Source organism: Mustela lutreola, chromosome 6 (assembly GCF_030435805.1).
Source record: "Mustela lutreola isolate mMusLut2 chromosome 6, mMusLut2.pri, whole genome shotgun sequence".
Classification (NCBI taxonomy): domain Eukaryota; kingdom Metazoa; phylum Chordata; class Mammalia; order Carnivora; family Mustelidae; genus Mustela; species Mustela lutreola.
The window spans coordinates 14,521,789-14,541,319 of NC_081295.1; the positions used below are offsets into that span (position 1 = coordinate 14,521,789).

A 19,531-nucleotide genomic window follows, 5' to 3' on the forward strand; every position below is an offset into this window, starting at 1 on the left:
GAGCAAACAAAGAGGAGGTGGAAAGGCCAAACGAAGACCTGGTCGGACAGCAGCCTACTTGCCGTGGAAGGGGATTCTCTCCCGAAGACGCTGGAGCGCCATCGCAGATCTCTAAGGAGGACGTGACATGACCAGACATGACCAGATACCTACTTCCACCGAACCCGTCTCCGTACCGTAGGGAAGGGATGGCATGGGGGAAGGACTCTGGTGGAAACATTTTATGATCAAGGACAGAGAGACCATGGTGTCCTGAACGAAGGAACAACGCTGGGGATGGAGAGAATGCAAGAGAACTGACAAATCCTGACAAGTCTCTTCCTTACGTCATAGTGGATTCAACTGAGATTGAGGCACCTTTCGGACTTGGGTATCTTGGGGAAAGGTGCAGGTTGCCCGGGGCCCTGAGGACCTCAAGAGGGAGAGAAGGTTGTGGGTGCCTGTGGGCCGGAGGCAGGGCAGCGAGAAAAGGGTGCTGATTCGGTTGTGCACACCCTGAATTTGAGACAGAGTAGAATAGACCAAAGAAATACCCAGCAATAGATGCATGGTCTGGAATTCCAGAACCGGAAATGCGGATTAGGTGACAATCCACGTACACATAGTAATTGTCCCCGAGGGCAGGGAGGAAATCACCCAGGAAAAATGTATAAAGCAAAACAAGAAAGACAAAACCCCAGGAAGCACATGTAGTGAAGGGGAGGGCCGAGAAAGAGGAACATTATAAGGAAAATGAGTAAAAATAGAACAATCAGAGGCAAATCCACGGCACTTATAAATGTGTCTCACACGGTCTCCAAAAGGCTGTATCTGCTGTCTCTGGTGGTTCACATTTGGATTCCCCAGGGTAGATCACTGTCTAAAAAGAAAATGATTTCCCTCATTTCTGTTTGGTTTTTACAGTAGCACCTAATGAGCGTTTCTTGTCTAGAGCAGAGCTCTCCAGTATACAGCCGTCAGCCACACGTGACTGAACGTACTGAGCCCTGAACTGTGACCACACAAAATGGAGATTTGCTGTGTCAAATGTACTTATGTTTTACAAGTTTCAAAGCCTCAGCACAAAGAAAGAATGGAAAATAATAATAATATTTATGGTAGTTACACATCATAATTCAGATATATTGGGTTAGCAAAGTAAAGCACCAAAATTATGTTCATCTGTTTCTTGTTACTTTTTTAAATGTGGCTCTTAGAACCTTTAAAATGACACATGGCTCACTGTATTTCTACGAGACGGCGCTGCTCTAGAGTCCGTCTGGATTGAAATCTCAGTTCCGCCAATTACTACCTGTTGATACTGGGAGAGGTCGTTGAATTCCTCTGGATCTCAGCTTTCTCGGCAATAAAATGGGAGTAAGACCTCCCTGAACCCTACAGGGTTTCTTCAAAGATAAACGCGTGCTTAGAACAGTGCTTGGCTCCAGAAAGTACCCTCGGTGGGAGCTCTGACGATTTTATTTTAGGAAACCTTCGGTGCGTGTGTTCATAGTCCTCTGCATATTCAAGAGCTGTCTGTCTAGAGTGACTAACTTCCTTTTTTTCCCTAGGAAGGTTATTTCCCGCCACAAGGAATCTAGCTGTCAACTTAGACTGTGCTCTTTTTGCAGATGTAATGATCCCCGAAAGTCCTGAGGCCTATGTAAAACTCACAGAAAGTGCAATCAGAAATACCTCTGGTAGGCACCAAAAGCCAAAGCAAGCCCCCCTTCCTCACCCGTAACAAGCCTCCTCTCCGAGCACACCTGCTGCCCCTCTCTCGCAGCTCTGTGGCACCCGCATGTTAAGGAACCACCACCTCCTCTCACTGCTGCAGTAGAAACAAAGAAACAAAACCTAAAACTATTCTGTTGATCAACACCAAGAATTAAGATTTTAGTAATCAAGTTGCAGTGAAATAACTTCTCAACTTGTTAAATGGGAATGAGTGCCATTAGGTACAGACCTCTGCTGCCCACGCACAGCAGAAAGTACTTGATGGAAGCACTAGTGTTCAGCATCTGTGCCCCGGCGCCCTGCTTCAGGGTAGCCACGCTGCCTTCATAACTTCCGGGGCTCAGGGCTCCCGCCCCACGCCCCCCAAGCCTGCACATGTGACCTCAGGCCCCCCCTTCATTCTCCTCATCTCAAGGGCCACATACAAAACGAGGGGTGAGACCAGATGTGTGGCTCTAAAAAAAAATTCTAATCGACCTTAATAAGTCATACTGCATAAAATAAAGAAAGGAGAATCGAACCAATTTTGTTTCAGGTTACACTAGATTAACTACAGTTCAGCATAGTTGAGCAGTTTGGGGGCAGGTGGAGAGAATAGGGTTCAACCACAGCGATGAATACTGAATTGCAAAGGTGTTAGTTTACACTTAGTCTTTGAAGCAAAGTCGTGTTAGCGAAACAGTGACTTTCTGAGTAACCCCAGGGAGAGACCTCATCCAGGTGTATTTGGAAGCCTTTAAAAAAATAATTCATAAAGCTTACTAATACATGCTCTGCTCTCACCCTGTGTCAGCTTCACTCTGACCACCAATGTTCTTGCTCAGTTCGTTCAGAAATCCTAGCACACGCACATTTTGCACACACACACCTCACACCTGGAAAGGCGATGAGCCGAGAGTTCTGGGCTCTGACTAAAAGCATGCTTTAAGGCAAATGCTGAAATCTTGGCTTTCTCCTGGTTTGGGTTTGGGTTTTAAACAAAAGCCAGCCCTTGGTCATTTGGCATGTCCACCCATACGTAACCCAAGCCAGTCTTAAGTGAATGACGCAGCCACGGGTGACTGTCTTCCACCGAGCACGCGGTATTCTGTTGAGATGCAGAAAGAAAACAGAGGATTGTGCCTTTTTCTGCTTGATAAGTGCCTGCAGAGGGAGTATGAGACATAACTGCCTCTTGGTTTGGGGGAGCAGAAGGCACCATGTTAGCCTTCTGGAGAGGTCCTCTACAGCTTAGAGCATGTAGATTCTCAGGGAATCTGCTGGAAGCAGACAGGACACCCAGGCTGTTAGAGCCCGCTGCAGAACCTCTTTGCAGTATCGGGCCTGGAAGCCAACCACATTCAATGATCGGTCTGGTCTTTGAACATCTAACTCACCAGCATGGTAGTACTAAATTTGCTTTGTAATGATGCACACATACACCATTCCTGTATCGCCTTAGCCGAAGTAATTTCTCTAACTGCTGCTTGACTGTCAAGCGTGTTAAAGGTTCTTGTGGTTAACACCGCAGGAGCTCCCAGTGCCTTAGAGTCACAGATCCGACAACTGGACAGAGCCTTGGATGAGAGCCGTTTTCAGATGCAGCAAACTGAAAATATTATCCGCAGCAAAACTCCCACAGGACCAGAGCTAGACTCCACCTACAGGGGCTACGTGAGTATCCTGAGCCTTGTCATTCCCGCATGTACCTGGGAATCATAGCTGTGTGACAGAGAACAGTCTGTCTGCGGCACACGGCTTTCTGAGCTATCGAAGCACCACACCGTCCTTGAACTCACACAGTTGGGTGTAGAAAACAAAGCCATACTAGCAGGTTACCTTTTGAGTAAAACTGGCCGGTGCTCAGATGCACTGACCTACTGCAGTGACCAGCCTGTTCCTTTACATGGAGACCTGAGTGAGCCCCATTTGATTGAAAGCAACAAAATGCTTTGGCTCCCAAAAGTGATTGGCTTTTTTCCAAGTTCACCTAATAATTTTGGGGCTGAAGTTATCCTTGGAACAACAGATTTAGCTGATAGATTACTAACATGAAATATACATACACACACACACACACACGTGTATACATACACATATTTTTTTTTCTGGGGTTTATTGGTTCACTTACTGGATTTAGGAATATTTTTATCCTCTGTTATATGTGCTTATTCTGGAGAAAATAAATAGGACTAACAAGAAGGATTTGGGGGGGAAAATGGCAAAAGATTGTACCTCTTACTAACTTCTGTTTTCGAAGTTCCTACCTAGTAAAGTATATACTAAGTTTATTTGCTCCGCTCAAGTTACTGATCAAATAATTTTTCCTGGAGAGCTACCCATTTTCCTACACATGCTTAAGCAAGAGAATGGACATTGGGGAGGGTCTGTGCTATGGTGAGTGCTGTGAAATGTCTAAGACTGATGATTCACAGACCTGTACCCCTGGGACAAATAACACATATGTTAATAAAAATAAAGAAGTAAATAAATCTCTTCCATGGCTCATACTTTCTTTTCACACCCAAAAGACTGCCTAGTAAAAGGAAAGAAAAATTAATTTCCCTAAATCTAATAACTCCATTGTACTGCTTTTTGAAAGCAGGGAAGGTTTAATTGTGAGGAATTAATGCAGACATTAATATCCTCACAATTACAGAAGATTAATCAATCATGAGTTTATTTCCTATCCAGCTGGGCCAACTTCTGTTATAGTGAAACTTCTTTTTTAAAAAATATGATAAGATTCCCAGCACTATTTATTGAAGAGATTGTCTTTTTTCCACTGGATATTTTTTCCTGCTTTGTGGGAGATTATTTGCCCATAGAGTTGAGGGTCCATATCTGGGCTCTCTACTCTGTTCCACTGGTCTGTGTGTCTGTTTTTGTGCCGGTAGCATGCTGACTTGGTGATCACAGTTTTGTAGTAAAGCTCGAAATCAGGCAACATGATGCCACCAGCTTTGTTTTTCTTTTTCAACATTTCCTTAGCAATTCGGGGTCTTTTCTGGTTCCATACAAATTTTAGGATTGTTTGTTCCAGTAATTTGAAAAATGCCAGTGGAATTTTGATCAGGATGGCATTGAAAGTATAGATGGCTCTAGGCATTTTAACAACGTTTGTTCTTCCGATCCATGAGCATGGAATGTTTTTCCATCTTTTTGTGTCTTCTTCAATTTCTGTCATGAGTGTTCTGTAGTTCCTCGAGCACAGATCCTTTACCTCTTTGGTTAGGTTTATTCCCAGGTATCTATGGTTCTTGGTGCTATAGTAAATGGTATCAATTCTCTAATTTCCCTTTCTGTAGTTTTATTGGTAGTGTATAAGGAAACAACTGATTTCTGTGCACCGATTTTGGATCCTACCACATAACTGAATTGCTGCATGAGCTCTAGTAATTTGGTGGTGCATAAACAATGAATCTTGGAACACTGAAAAAATAAAATAAAATTTAAAATAAATAAATACATACAGACATAGAAATATTTGAACCATTGAAAAAATATATGGTAAAGTTTCATGGTGACCGTGCTGACATCACTGAGATTGTACTCAGTCTCAGTCAAATATAGTCAAATTTCATAGCAGTGTGATTTGTTAAAGGCTTTGACACAGAACTTTATGGTTAGTAGAGCAGGAGTTCTTTGAATGCTGTACATGATACTAAACTTGGAAGATTTTCCTTTGATGTTAGAATTTATTCCCTTAACACCTATTAAACTTCTCTTAAATTTTCTTGTGAAATAGCTGGCTTTAATAGTACTTTCTGCTTCTAAGTATTTTAATTATTTAATGCAAAAAAATGTTCCTTTGGGATTTGTGGTGATATTATTGTTCCCACATTTCAATTTAGGGAAGAAGAAGCAACTTGCCAAGAATTATATATTATATTGCCAGCTGAAGGCTCTGAGTTTTAAATCCCAGATTGCTTTTTAGTCTGTTTTGTCTCAGAGACGTAAAAGAAATTTTGAGAGATTCTCATGCAAAACCTATTATGTGAAGTGTATCTTCAAGGCATGGCTCTGCGTGTGTATGAATGTGACCTATGTTGCAGAAACATATTTTTTTAAATTAACATGTAATGTATTATTTGTCCCAGGGGTACAGGTCTGTGAATCATCAGGCTTACACATTACACAGCACTCACCACAGCACAGACCCTCCCCAATGTCCGTAACCCAACCACCCTCTCCCTAACCCCCCCCAACCCTCAGTTTGTTTCCTGAGATTAAGAGTCTCTTACAGTTTGTCTCTCTCCCAATCTCATCTTATTTCATTTTGAACTTGATTTTTTTGTTTTGTTTTGTTTTTAGCAGATTTTTTCCCCACAGAGCAGTAGAACACAGCCACTGTCCTTTTTAAGGAACTAGAAAGATATTTCCCCCCAGAAGCTCTTGCCCTTATGAAAATCTGAGAATTCTGAGCGGGGGGCCCGTTTTCTGTGTCTCTACAGATGAAGCTGCTGAGTGAGTGCAGCGGCAGTATCGACTCCGTGAGGAGACTAGAACACCAACTGAAGGAGGAAGAACAGAATTTCCCCGGCTTCGTTAACCTGAATACTACGGAAACCCAAACGGCTGGTGAGTGAGTGGAGCTCAGTCCAGGAAAGAGGGAAATAGAAGATCCTGAAATACCTTGCTGCCCCTGTGTGACCCTGTGTGGCGCATCTCACTTTACACGAGTCTCCCCTGAGAGCTTCTCTCCATGTTCCATTGATCTCCTGGCAGAAGGGGTGGGGGGCAGCACCACCGTGTTCTCTTCTGCGACCCATTTATTTTAATGCATTCTCTGAAACATCTCTTGTCTGGCATTTTATTTTATTTTATTTTATTTTATTTTATTTTATTTTTAAAGCTTTATTGAGGAAGAGAGAGAGTGTGGGTGGGGGAAGGGGGAGAGGAAGAGGAAGAGAGAATCCCAAGCAGACTGCACACTGAGCGCAGAGCCCGAGACGGGTCTCGATCTCAGAACCCTGAGATCATGACCTGAGCTGAAATCGAGAGTCCGCGTTTAACTGACTGAGCCACCCAGACTCCCCTCGTCTGGCATTTTATTTGTGTGCTTTCTGAGTTCTGTTAACCAACTGAATATTATCTTCAGGCACATTCCTGCTTATTATTTCATACAGGTCTTTAGGGGATCAAATCCTATGTAGTTGTTTTTCTACCCCATTATCATTAAAAATGCAGGTAGGATAAACACAGCCATTATGCTGTTTTGTTTTGTTTTGTTTTGTTCTTACAGCTGACAGCAGCAGACGTGCCCGTTAGAATTACTTTTCCTCACATCTTCTCCAACATTTGTTATGTCTTGCCTTGTCGATTTTTGCTGTTCTAACTGGGGTAAGGTATTGGTGGGAAGGCAAGCTGAGGCAGCCACTTTGGGAAACAGTGTGGAGGTCCCTCAAAAAGTTAAAAACAGAGATACTCTGTGACCCAGCAATTGCACTACTGGGTGTTTACCCCAAAGAATACAGATGCCTGAAAAGGAGGGCCATCTGTACCCCAGTGTTCATAGCAGCAATGGCTGCAATAGCCAAACTGTGGACGAGCGGAGGTGCCCTTCAACAGATGAATGGATGAAGAAGATGTGGTGCATATACACAATGGAATATTACTCAGCCATCAGAAAGGATGAATACCCACCATTTGGATGGACATAGATGGAACTGGAGGGGCTTATGTTAGATGAAATAAGTCAAGCAGAGGGGCGCCTGGGTGCCTCAGTGGGTTATGCCTCTGCCTTCGGCTCAGGTCATGATCTCAGGGTCCTGGGATCCTGCCCCACATCGGGCTCCCTGCTTAGCAGGAAGCCTGCTTCCCCACCTCTCTCTCTGCCTGCCTTTCTGCCTACTTGTGATCTCTATCAAATAAATAAATTAAATCTTAAAAAAAGAAAGTCAAGCAGAGAAAGACAGTTATCATGTGGTTTCACTTATACGTGGAACGTAAGGAGTGGCATGGAGGACATTCGGAGAAGGAAGCGAACAACGAAGGGGGGATATCAGAGGAGGAGACGAACCATGAGAGACTATGGACTCCAGGAAACAAACCGAGGGTTTCAGAGGGGCGGGGAGTCTGTGGATGGGCTGGCTCAGGGATGGGCATTAACAAGGGTGCGTAGTGCATGGAGAACTGGGTGTTATACACAGTGAATCATGGAACACTATAAAAAAAGGAAAAGAATTAGGTTTTTTTTAGAGATTTTTTTTTTTTAAATTTATTTGACAGAGACACAGCAAGAGAGGGAACGCGAGCTAGGTGAGTGGGAGTGAGAGAAGCAGGCTCCCTGCTGAGAAGAGAGCCCGATGCAGGGCTGGATCCCAGGACCTTGGGATCATGAGCTGAGCAGAAGACAGCCGCTTAACAGCTGAGCCTCCCAGGCGCTCAGATGACTTTTCTTTTTGTTGTTACTTATCAGTCGCTACCCATGTATGTTTAAGGCATTTCTCAGACATCCTGTGCAGAGAACTGCAGCTTACTAACCTGTGTGTGTGTCGGGTCCCGCCAGGTGTGATCGACCGGTGGGAGCTCATCCAGGCCCAGGCCCTGAGCAAGGAGCTGAGAATGAAACAGAGTCTCCAGAAGTGGCAGCAGTTCCAGGCGGACCTGCACAGCGTCTGGACGTGGCTGGGGGAGGCGGAGCAGGAGCTGGAGCAGCTGCGGCGCCTGGAGCTCAGCACCGACATCCAGGCTATCGAGCTCCAAATCAAAAAGCTCAAGGTAGCTGCCCTCAGTGTGACGTACACTGCCTACTCCCATGAAACCACTTGCTCTAGCTTATCTGTTGTCACCCAGCCACAGGGAAGCTGTGGACAGAGACAGACACAAATGCCCTCCTCTCCCGCAACTGTCGCAAACCAGTACTTACAGAGCAAGCTGGGAAGGGCAAAAAATGGACCATGTCGTAGAACCAACCCCCACGTAAATAAACAATCACGTATGATTTCATGACTTGGTTCTTTAGGAATGACTAATCGTAAAAGTTCATGAAACACCCAGGAACTTCTGGGACCTGGTTAGCTTCTTTTAAAGGAAATGCAGAAATGACCAGGTTCCTGCAAGTCCGTATCTAGAGCTGGAGAGGTTTCCTCTCCAAGACTGCATCTTTGTGACTTTGTGGAGACGTAGTAAAATTGTGGGACACTCTGGAGGTAGCAGAACATCTGAAATCGATTATAACAGTCACAGAAGCAATTTTCAGTGTAATGAATACAGCAAAACAAAACTGTGGAGTGATCAGGGCTAGAGCACCTGGCATGGGCACTTGAGTTTGACCTGGATGGCTGTCTGTCCACACAGCATCATGTCCTTAAGCTCCATCTCCGGGTCTTAACTCTCCTCCTTAGCACAGTTCTTGAAGTGCATTATTATGCGGAGACTTTGGGAAGCATACTCTGGACTGAGAGCCCAGTTTGTTTTTAATAGCTCCTTCGGTCTTCTCTTTTCGTTTGGAGAACCTCGAGATACACTCTTCCTCAGAATGGAACTACCTAGGCTCTCCAGGCTCAAGGGTCAAGTGTGCTGCTTTTGTGTCTCTCAGGTTTCATGTGTGTCATTTATTTTGGAGTGATGTTTTGGTGGCTTGTTTTAAATTTCCAGAGAAAGGAGTCTTCCCCACTGTGGCTCTGATTTCTTCTTATAGAACTAGCCTCTGCACTAGCCCCATCGATTTCTGGTCGAAGCATCAGATGGGAGATGTGATTTATATTATCTGGATTATAAAATACGGTTCTCTCTAGAGTACTTAAATTATTTTAGTAAAATGTAAGGCAGTGTGTGTATGATGACAGACTCCTTAAAAAGCTGATAAAACGAATGTCGGCCAGAGTGTGAGACCTATGTGAGATTAGAGTGGGGAAATGAGACCTTGATCGTCAGCCTCTGTGATAAGCAGCAGCCCCCCTCCCCAGGCCTTCCCAGTCCTTCTTGTCTGTTTCCTGAGGATAAGTCTGTGGAATAACCAAGTATCTTTCCACAATATACCTTGATCTTACAATATCTCTGTGGTCAAATCTATATTACGGCATTTTAAGAATCTTCTGGAAAGTAAAAAATTAAGACAAGCTGGCAACATAACAGCAACGTTGAGAACTTAGAAGAAAATGTAACATGGGCAGATGTGGTTTGCAGGATCACCGACCTGAAACTAATCTAGGGATGTTTCGACAATACCCAGATACTGAATCATTAATGTGTAATCATGTGCTACGCAAGTTCTTGGGATAGTTCTAGATTTCTGGGAAAGGCATCGTGCAAAAATCAGTTGTCTAGTTTCTTGTGAAACCAAACTGAATTGGTTAGCTGTTGAAATACCCATCCATTCTCTCAGCCATCACAGGAATGTGGCCTGGGACACCAGCAGGACTCTCCCCTTCTGGGCCACTAACTTCTGTGCCTGTCAAGTCCAAACAGCTGGAGGCGGAGGCCTGGGAACCTGCCTACTTTCAAGTTTCCCATTTCATTCTTCTGCACACAACTTGGAGTCCCATTGGTCTAGTGATGAGATTCTTAGGCCAGAACATTTCCTCTTGCCCAGAACTCTTCGAGCCAGATCTGGGTGTGTGTGGTTTTATCGCTGTTGGACTCCCATTCTGTGAGTTGAGTTCATCAGCTCCTTAGTTCATTGCACAGGGTCATCAGCGTTTCCTGCGAAGTTCCTCTTAATTGTGTTTATTTATCCTTCCCCCCCCCCCCACTTTTTAAATTTCCATTCCTGAAGCCCATGGCAAGCCTTCTTAAATACCGAATGAGTATTCATTCATATATGCATGAAAAATGTGGATTTGTGTGTGTGCGTGTGCCTTTTAAATCACATAAATGCTGTTATATTGCATATACTGTTCTGTTTCTGACTCTTTCACTCTACACCATATTTTAAAAGCCACTCAAGTTGCCCAGTGTACGTCTAATCCATTTCCTTTACCTAAAGTGTGGCCCTCGGTGGTGTGCAACACTGTCTCTTATCTAGCCGTTCAGTTAAGGCCAGTTTTAATGAGTGGATCTTTTAATTTGGGTGAAGCATTCCCTATGATCTTCAACCATGCTCTAAATGTTTTTATTGTTATTTCCTTTCTTTCGTGGTTCTCCTTTCTCTTTGTAGGAGCTCCAGAAAGCCGTGGACCACCGCAAAGCCATCATCCTCTCCATCAACCTGTGCAGCTCTGAGTTCACCCAGACCGGCAGTGAGAAGAGCCAGGATCTGCAAGACCGCTTGTGCCAGATGAACGGGCGCTGGGACCGGGTGTGCTCGCTGCTGGAGGAGTGGCGGGGCCTACTCCAGGACGCGCTGATGCAGTGTCAGGTTCGTGGGAGTCACACATTTCCAGGGTAGCTGAGTCTGGGACTTGATTTATCTAAGGTCACTTCAAGGGATGCCATCATTCCCCAGTGCCAGGATGTGAACAAGATAACTTCGTGCCCAAAGTACTCATTATAGTGGAGAATCTGTACATCGGAACAGGAGTTCGAGCAGCTGGACCCTGTCTTGTATCCAGCTAACTGAACTAGTCCCACAAGTTTATCTCAGCCCCAACCCATTCATTCATTCATTCAACTGATACTTAGCATGTTGGCAGAACATCTCCTGAGCACAAAAGTGAGCATTACAAATACTGGCTCATCCATTTTACCATAATTATTTGATGAGTGCCTACTCTCTGATGGAGCAGTCAGGATACAACACAGCCTCTACTTCTGTTGGGGAAGACAAACAGTAAAATGCAAGTATTGTTGGGACGCCTGGGTGCTCAGTTGGTTAGGCGTCTGTCTTTGGCTCAGGCTATGATCTCAGGGTTCTGGGATCAAGTCAGGATCCTTCCTCAGGGGGGAGCCTGCTTCTCCCTCTTCCTGCTGCTCCCCCTGATTATGCTCTCTCTCTCTGTCTCTTTCACACACACACACACACACACACAAATAAATACATTTAAAAAAAAAATACAAGTAATTGTTTAACCAAAATGCTTGCAAGTGTTGATGATGAGAAAAGCCACTTTGGGATAGAGGTCAGGGAACTTCTAGGAATCTTGGAGCCGACGCTGGAGGGATTTTGCCAAACAGAGCCAATGGGATGTCCCATAAACAGGAAAGGGCTTAGTGTCTTTAAGGTCGGAAAAGGGGCCAGTGGGATCAGAATGTCGTCAGAGAGGAGGGAGTGATCAGAAAGATCAGGGAGATGCTTAGCGACCGGATCATGCAGGGCCCTGTAGGTCCGAAGCGGGCGTGGAGGGCATCTGAACACAGTGCAGACCTGCTTCCCGGGTCCGCATGTGCCCCAGGAATACCCTGAAAGCAGGCACACAGACTCTTGTTTCACTGTGGGCCCCCTCCCTGTCCTGTGCTTAAGAGATTTTCAGTGACTACGTGTTGAATAAATGAATGAACAAATGGATGAATGAAGGGCATGGGGAGCCAGATTAAGGCCTTGCAACATGGGAAGGCTTGAATAGAGGGGAAGAGCCAGGAGCGGAGTTGTTTCCTTCCAAACTGAATGGTAACCCTAGAAATTAAGTACCCGATGCCAGTGTTCCCTTATGTCCAAATTCCCCCTCAAACAGCGAACTAGATGCTCTTGGTGAGAAATGTGAACTCAGATCATTGCCACAGCAATGGTGCCTTTCTCAGAAAGGAGTTGTGCCTCAGACCTTAAATGCAACATTTTTTCGCCAGGGGCACCAACTGTAAAGACTAGAAATTGAAGCTGCAAGGGAAAGAAAAATATATTATTCAAGATGACTTTATACTCCATTTTTTTTTCTCCATAGGATTTCCATGAAATGAGTCATGGTTTGCTTCTTATGCTGGAGAACATAGACAGAAGGAAAAATGAAATTGTCCCTATTGATTCTAACCTGGATGCAGACACACTTCAAGACCATCACAGGCAGCTCTTGGTAAGACTGTGAGCTCTGGTAGCCTGACTCATCACAGCAGTCTCCATTTCATGCACAGAAAAAGAATGTGGGTGACAATATGTGTGTGTGTGTGTGTGTGTGTGTATTATTTTTTTTTTTTACATTTTGCATACGGCTCTCTAACTTCCTCTTTTTTATTTGTTATAGTTTCTGATCTGGGGGAGGCAAACATGCTTATAGGAGACAATGTCTACCAGCTTTAGAATCTGGTTCTTTAGCCATTGCTCAGTTGTAGAAATCTTACATGTTCTTCATCTTAATGAGGTTGTTTTTACTAAAGCAGATCTTTGGCAATTACACTTATTTTTAATTTAAACTGTATTTGTTACATCTATGCATAAAATAAGAGTATATTGGGTGGCTTAAATTTTATTTTTTTTCTTTTTTTTTTAAGATTTTATTTATTTATTTGACAGAGAGAGATCACAGGTAGGCAGAGAGGGTGGCAGAGAGAGAGAGAGGGAAGCAGGCTCCCCGCCCAGCAGAGACCCCGACGCGGGCCTTGATCCCAGGACTCTGAGATCATGACCTGAGCCGAAGGCAGCGGCTTAACCCACTGAGCCACCCAGGCGCCCCTTAAATTTTATTTTTATGGACATTGAAACTATTATTTAGAAAGAGACCATTAAGACTTCTAAGAAGAAATTAAGTGGGGTCACCTGAGTGGCTCAGTCAGTTAAGTGTCTGCCTTCAGCTCAGGTCATGACCCCAGGGTCCTGGGATGGAGCCCCGCTTTGGGCTCCTTCTTAGTGAGGAGTCTGCGTCTCCCTCTACCCCTGCTCATGCTCCTTCTCTCACTCACACTCTTTCAAATAAATAAATAGAATCTTTAAAAAAAAAAAAAGAAATTTAGATTTAACAATAACCTTGTCATCATATTTTGTGAAAATGAAGACAAAAAGGAAAATGTGAAAAGTTATTTTCATTATCTGAGGCGAAGAAAACATACCAGTTCTCAAGGAGAAAGAAACTTTTTCTAGCACTGAATTCAAAAGGAAATTTGCAGAATCTTGACATAGATTCTTATACAAAGAACTTTAGACAATATAATGTACAGTGTACTTAGGAGATTTTATAGAAGATAAAGCAGTATATTTGAGTTCCATTAGGAGAAAATGATTTGCATTTTGTAGCTTCCTGTGTTTTCAAAATGTCATTTCTCAACATTTAATGCTTACTAACCTAACCAACAGAATTGATAGCTTTTGATTCAGTACCATAAAGGTCTTAGAAACCAAGAGGGAATAGCTATGCAGTGGCATTTTTACTGACTTTTAACCTAAGATAGTAGTTATAAATAATGAATCACTACTATAGCCTTCAAAAAATGTTGAACAAAGATCAGCGTATACTTAGACATACCTGAGTTTTGCTATATTTGTATGTTAATTTTTCTCTTTCTGTATAAAAGAATATCTTATGTTTCTTTTGCTAAGTACTTGATATTTTAAGCACTTTCATGTATAATCACCAATTTGAACCTTTTAATATACTTACTGTGAACCAGGCAAGAAAGAGTATTATCATTTTCTGAAATGACAAAACTTGAGATCAGAAAGGTTCAGGGGACTTATGGACTATTTTTGGCAGAGGCAGGGTTAGAACCCAGACCCCAATTCCCAAATGCCACAGGCTGCTTCATTCTTCCTTATGTGAGCACAGCATTCGGATATTCGGGTTTAATTGCCCGCTAAATTAAACTGAGGTCATTCTGCCTTTTTGGAATTTTCCCCAAATATCAAAAGTTGTTAGTAAAGCATTTCTTATCATGCACGTAGCAAATAAGGCATGAGCTCTTGGAATCCCAGCTCAGAGTGGCCTCACTGCAAGACATGTCTTGCCAACTCCTGGTGAACGCTGAAGGCACAGACTGTTTGGAAGCCAAAGAAAAAGTCCACGTAATTGGAAATCGGCTCAAACTTCTCTTGAAGGAGGTCAGTCGTCACATCAAGGAGCTGGAGAAGCTATTAGACATGTCAAGCAGTCAGCAGGTAAGCTCTAAGCAGACATCATTGTGTGGCATCTCTTAGAGAAAACCAAAGAAGCATCATCTTTATCCATTTTTAGAAGTACTTTGAATATAGTACTTGTCAAAATAAAGTGCCCGCTCTCAATCACTGCTCTCACAAGCCCTGTCTGAAAATTCAAAAAAGGGACTCATAAACTTTTATACTAGGACACTGCTTTTGATTCTATTACATCAAAAAAAAAAAAAAACCTCTTACAATTGTTACCGCTAACCCTTTACCGTCTCTACTGTGGTATTGTATTTTACCTGTTTATTTACAAATTCACACGTTTTCACATTTTCATTCACATGGCTGTGGTAGATCATAACCAGTCATGGCGTCTGAGTTTTGTATTCAAACACTGGGAGGCATGAGATCTCCTGACATAGATGGCAATTCATTCACAGAGAATGTCTTCTGCTCATTTACTTTTTAGATTTTTTTTTTTAATCTAGATTTTTAAATCTAGATTTTTAGATTTTTTGCTTAAATCTACTGCATCGTGGCCATATTATTGGTTTTGAGAAATGCGTCTGTAGAGACAGAGGGGCTTGGTGAGACTTCAAACAATCAGTTGCGAAATCTTGTTTTGAGCACACAAACACCCCACCCCGTCATAAGCCTGCAAAGGACCAGTCTCCTCTGAAAATCAGTAGCACCAGACGTACTACAAAAGCAGGCTGCTGGATGACTATATTTTGTTTCTAACTCAAATGAATTGGTCTGTCCCTGGCCCGAGAGACCTGGAGTGTAAAACCAGTCCCTTCTGCTCATTCCCTTCCACTCATCCCCACCTGTGTCATCAAGAAACGAGAAAGCTGTAAGTGACCTAGGAGTAGCAAAACTGTACCTGTGTTTCCCAGCAGGAACAAATTTACAACCAGAAAAGTCCTGATACATTAGAAGAATTAGGTTCTGTTCTTAGAGTTGTCTGATTCGATTTTGCCCAAGGAATGGTTTGATTTTACAGAGGATGGGGGGGGGGGGATGGGCTGGTAAATGCCTTGGGGATGACCAAGTCATCATGGCCTTGGGACACGGAGTCATTGGAGGAATCTGTTTCCTACATAGGATTTGTCTTCCTGGTCTTCGGCTGATGAGCTGGACACTTCGGGATCTGTGAGTCCTACTTCCGGAAGAAGCACCCCAAACAGACAAAGAACGGTAACTTTCCACTGGTCCTTCTCAGTTGGCCCAAGGGAGGGAACCCAGGGACGCGACACTATCTATACCTACCTCAGGGTCCATAGGCTCCCCCTGGGGAGAGTAGGAGTCCCCCTACAGAAGAGGGTTGTCACACAGTAACCCAGCCACGTGGTGTTTCCTCAGCCCTGCGGCATGCCCTCCCCATGTGCACTCAGGAATGGAAAAGAACATTCTGTTTTTCCAAAGAAGGAGGGCTCAAGCTGTGGTTGGTACAGGGAGACAAATTATTTCTCTTGCTCCAAGGGCCATCGACAGCATGGTGTTTCCTTGTTTCTTTGGTGGCTCCTCCCTTCAAACCACTAGCACCAGAGTCCACCTAAAAACGTAGGTTCCAGGTAAAGGGGCGTCTCAGCCAGGAGCAGACAAAACTGAGAGCGTCTCATGAGACCCGTGAATGTCTGAGACAAGTGGAGGTTCTTTTGAACTCTCAAGCAAAGAAGCTCCTAAAGGTGGTTCTGACAGTTTTGGGCGACTGTGCTGCCCACGCAGAGGCAACAGCTCAAGAGGCCTCAGCCATAGAACCTTCGGGAGGCTGCCTCACTGGCATTCTGTGAGGACGGAAAGACGAATCTGGCCCCTGCTACCCTCTATACTTTGATTTCTCTGTGTAATTAGAAGCTTGTTTTTGTTTTGTTCTTTTTTTGTCCGGCTTTATGATTATATTCATTTTTATTACATCCCATTTTCCTTAGTTTTTAGAAGTATTGATTTTGTTTGTACTATTTTTGTTATAAACACTTAAGTTCTATGCTGATAAATGTTATTATCTTATTTAGGATTGTTTTTTACTACATTCACTAGTTTCCTATAGATCCTAGTTTAAGAATGTGAAGGAATACTGGCTTTTCGAGTCAAATTCTAGCCCTGATTTAACTTGTCGGGTCCTCAGCATTCTACAAAGAAAAATCTCATATTGCCATTGTTATTTTTTATCTGCCGAGAATTTCAATACTGTTTCAGTGTTCTAGAAGACTAAGAAATAATGGGGTGCCAAGCCATATTGACCTTCATAGTTATTGTAAGTGAATCCTTGGCTGGTGTAGTCACCTGTGTTTAAACCATGAAAAATGGGGGAAAATATACCCACTATAGTGGGAACTCCAAACCCCCACTGTTTCCTCAGTGACCAATGCTAGAGATTTGAATTTGTTTCATTTCTTCCATAAAAGAAAAGCCAGTTTCCTGAATTCATGGGTACTGATCATTTCATTTGATTTATTTTTCCTTTGCCGCACTTTTAGTTTATTTTTTTTTTCAGTAGCTTGTCTTTATTTGCCTGGACTGAACATTCTTCTTTCTTTACCCCTGTTCATTGCAAACAGCCACGAGGCAAATGTAGTCTCTCACAGCCTGGACCCTCTGTCAGCAGTCCACATAGCAGGTACCTTATTCTCCTGGTTTCCACACTGTTCTAGAACTCCCAAGAGGATGATGAAAATGGTCCGTGATTTAGGTAGGCCTCTATCTGGTCTGCCTCAGGGTAGTTGAGAAATTTCTTGTTTCATCCGCACACCCTTTTTCTAGTAAATTGGAAGAGACTTTTCTAAGTGCAAAGTATAAGTAAAGCCCGGAGTCCAAAATATTTGGATCCCACCAGAATTTCATCTAACTATACATAGGCCATCTGGTACTTTTTGCCCCATCGTATTCTGTGTGCGTGGAAGGATTCGGTGCCGTGGATGGCACATTTGATTCATGGCAGACTTTCATCATCCTCTTTATTTCTAGATTTTACAATAAGACAGGTAATAGATCAATGAATTATTTTACCACTCACAGAACCCACAAATCTGAATAAAATATACTAACATCCCCAGCTTTTTCTTTTATTTTCATGTTTTATCCAGATTGTGGGTTTTGAATTCTCAAAACGGCAAGTCCTAATTTGGTATTATTTAACATTTATAAGCACCTTCTCTCTTTTGCTTATCCCAAAACTTCTCTTCTGCCAGCACACTCAGTCACTCACCTTCCTGACACTTGGCAAGCTCTTTCACGCTAGAGACGAGGGAAGTCAGCGCCCCTGCCAGGGGGCGCCCCGAGAGCCCACGCACAGCTGCCACTCCGTGCTTCACGCCTGGCTTCCAACAGCCCCTTGTTTCTGCCCTTACTGGTGCTTTGCCTTCTTCGTTGTTGGTGTGATGTCTGTGCTGCTCTGCCCTTTCACTACTCAGTTCGTGTTCCCCGGGTTGACTTTTTAGACATGAAAATACTGTCCCTGGAGCTAATTTTTCGTTCCAAGCCCAAGCAGACTGTTCACATAGTTTGCCCCTCTGGAAACTTACCATTCCTGAGCTGGAATCTCAAGAGGGGTCAGGAAGTGTAGAGCTGAAAGCGATCCCTGAGTAATAGTTTTCGTTTTCCAGCTGCGCGCTGAAGGGACTGGATGTTTGATTTGGTGATTCCTACTCAGCTGAAGCAATACAGAATGTACTTTGATGTGCTTTTTGGTTTTAAGCCTTGCACTTTTTTTTTTTCTTTCCCTTTGGTTTGGTTTGATGACAATTTTGTGTGTTTTCTTTTCTTTTTCTTTTTTTTTTTTTGTCTATAATACATCAATAATGAAATATGAATGGAGAAAAACTCACAAGGATTTTTAAAGATAATGATGGAGATCTACAGCTGCTCTGATGTTCTCTTAGTCCCCTGTGAAGAAAAGCCAATCACGTACTAAAGACAGATTATTGTTTTGTCCATCTTGTCCACTACCGATTGCTGATACGCCATGAACAGAGATGGGCAATGTCCCTCTAGCAGTCCTTTTAGGATGCCAGAGATCAGTTCTTTGGTTGACATCAATGATGGTCTTTTACATTACTATGCAACACCAATAGCAACCACCTTTTAGTTCCTAAATATCACATCAGTCTGTAGCCCCAATTCTTTCAGTCCATGGGTCTTCTGAAAATGTCCAAGGCATCATCTTCTAGGGTAGCAGGTGCTTCAGTGTGTCTCCTACTGGGGCTTTGCAGCTGGGACAGCCACCCTCTTCCTGTGACATCCACAGGTACCTTTCAGCTCTGCTCTGCCCAGCGCTATTTATTAACATCTTTCTGAGCACACAGCACAGTGTTTACTTTGCTCCGTAGAGGGTCTGGAATACAAATGATCTACACCTGAAGGGCAGATGTCATCAAACCCCTTGGCAGCCAGGTTGTGGTTGAACATTCTTGGACTTCTTAATTTCTTGGCACCTCTGTTTGGGGTGCACCCAACCCCGACAATGGAATGCGGAGTCCGCTGGGAAAGAATTAATTCACTCATTATCCAAGCTGTCATGGTGTTCCTTTACGTTGAGACTTGAGAGTACCTTGTGTTTGATCTTGCACTGGTCCAGCAAATTTGAAAGCACACACAGTTTAGAATGTTGACCCCACCAATCTGCCATGGAAAATGGTAGACACATATTCTTTCAAAGAGAGGAAAGAGGCTGAGCTGGAAGAAACCGTTTGAAGGAAGGGGGTTCTTACATTGTTTTTGTTGTTTAAGGTCTGGTGTTCACGATACAGTTGTTTACCTGCTGTTTATCATTTCAGGTTGATCTTATAGCTACAGTTCTGTGTCCTCGTATCTAATATTCAAAGCCTACATATAACTTGATGCCAGTATTTACTGTATCCCTACTACATTTACGTTCTGGGCTTACAAAATCACTACCACATGGTCCTTGCCATGTGTCAGAACCTGCAGATTCCCAAATCCATTACA

The 19,531-nt window shown here is 43.4% G+C and overlaps 1 protein-coding gene across 20 annotated transcripts in view; it reads left to right on the forward strand.

Moving 5' to 3' along the window:
* Positions 1 to 19,531, forward strand: part of SYNE1 (spectrin repeat containing nuclear envelope protein 1) — a 465,519-nt gene that overhangs the window by 439,412 nt on the left and 6,576 nt on the right. For 15 of the 20 annotated variants that reach the window (XM_059176745.1, XM_059176732.1, XM_059176734.1 and 12 more), the window contains 9 exons: positions 1,611 to 1,679; positions 3,227 to 3,369; positions 6,150 to 6,276; positions 8,207 to 8,418; positions 10,799 to 10,999; positions 12,459 to 12,587; positions 14,387 to 14,599; positions 15,689 to 15,781; positions 17,146 to 17,204. In XM_059176745.1, the coding sequence (XP_059032728.1) occupies positions 1,611 to 1,679; positions 3,227 to 3,369; positions 6,150 to 6,276; positions 8,207 to 8,418; positions 10,799 to 10,999; positions 12,459 to 12,587; positions 14,387 to 14,599; positions 15,689 to 15,781; positions 17,146 to 17,204 (1,246 nt within the window). The remainder of the gene's footprint in view (positions 1 to 1,610; positions 1,680 to 3,226; positions 3,370 to 6,149; positions 6,277 to 8,206; positions 8,419 to 10,798; positions 11,000 to 12,458; positions 12,588 to 14,386; positions 14,600 to 15,688; positions 15,782 to 17,145; positions 17,205 to 19,531) is intronic. The other 5 variants (XM_059176741.1, XM_059176742.1, XM_059176743.1 and 2 more) reach the window with 3 other exon arrangements.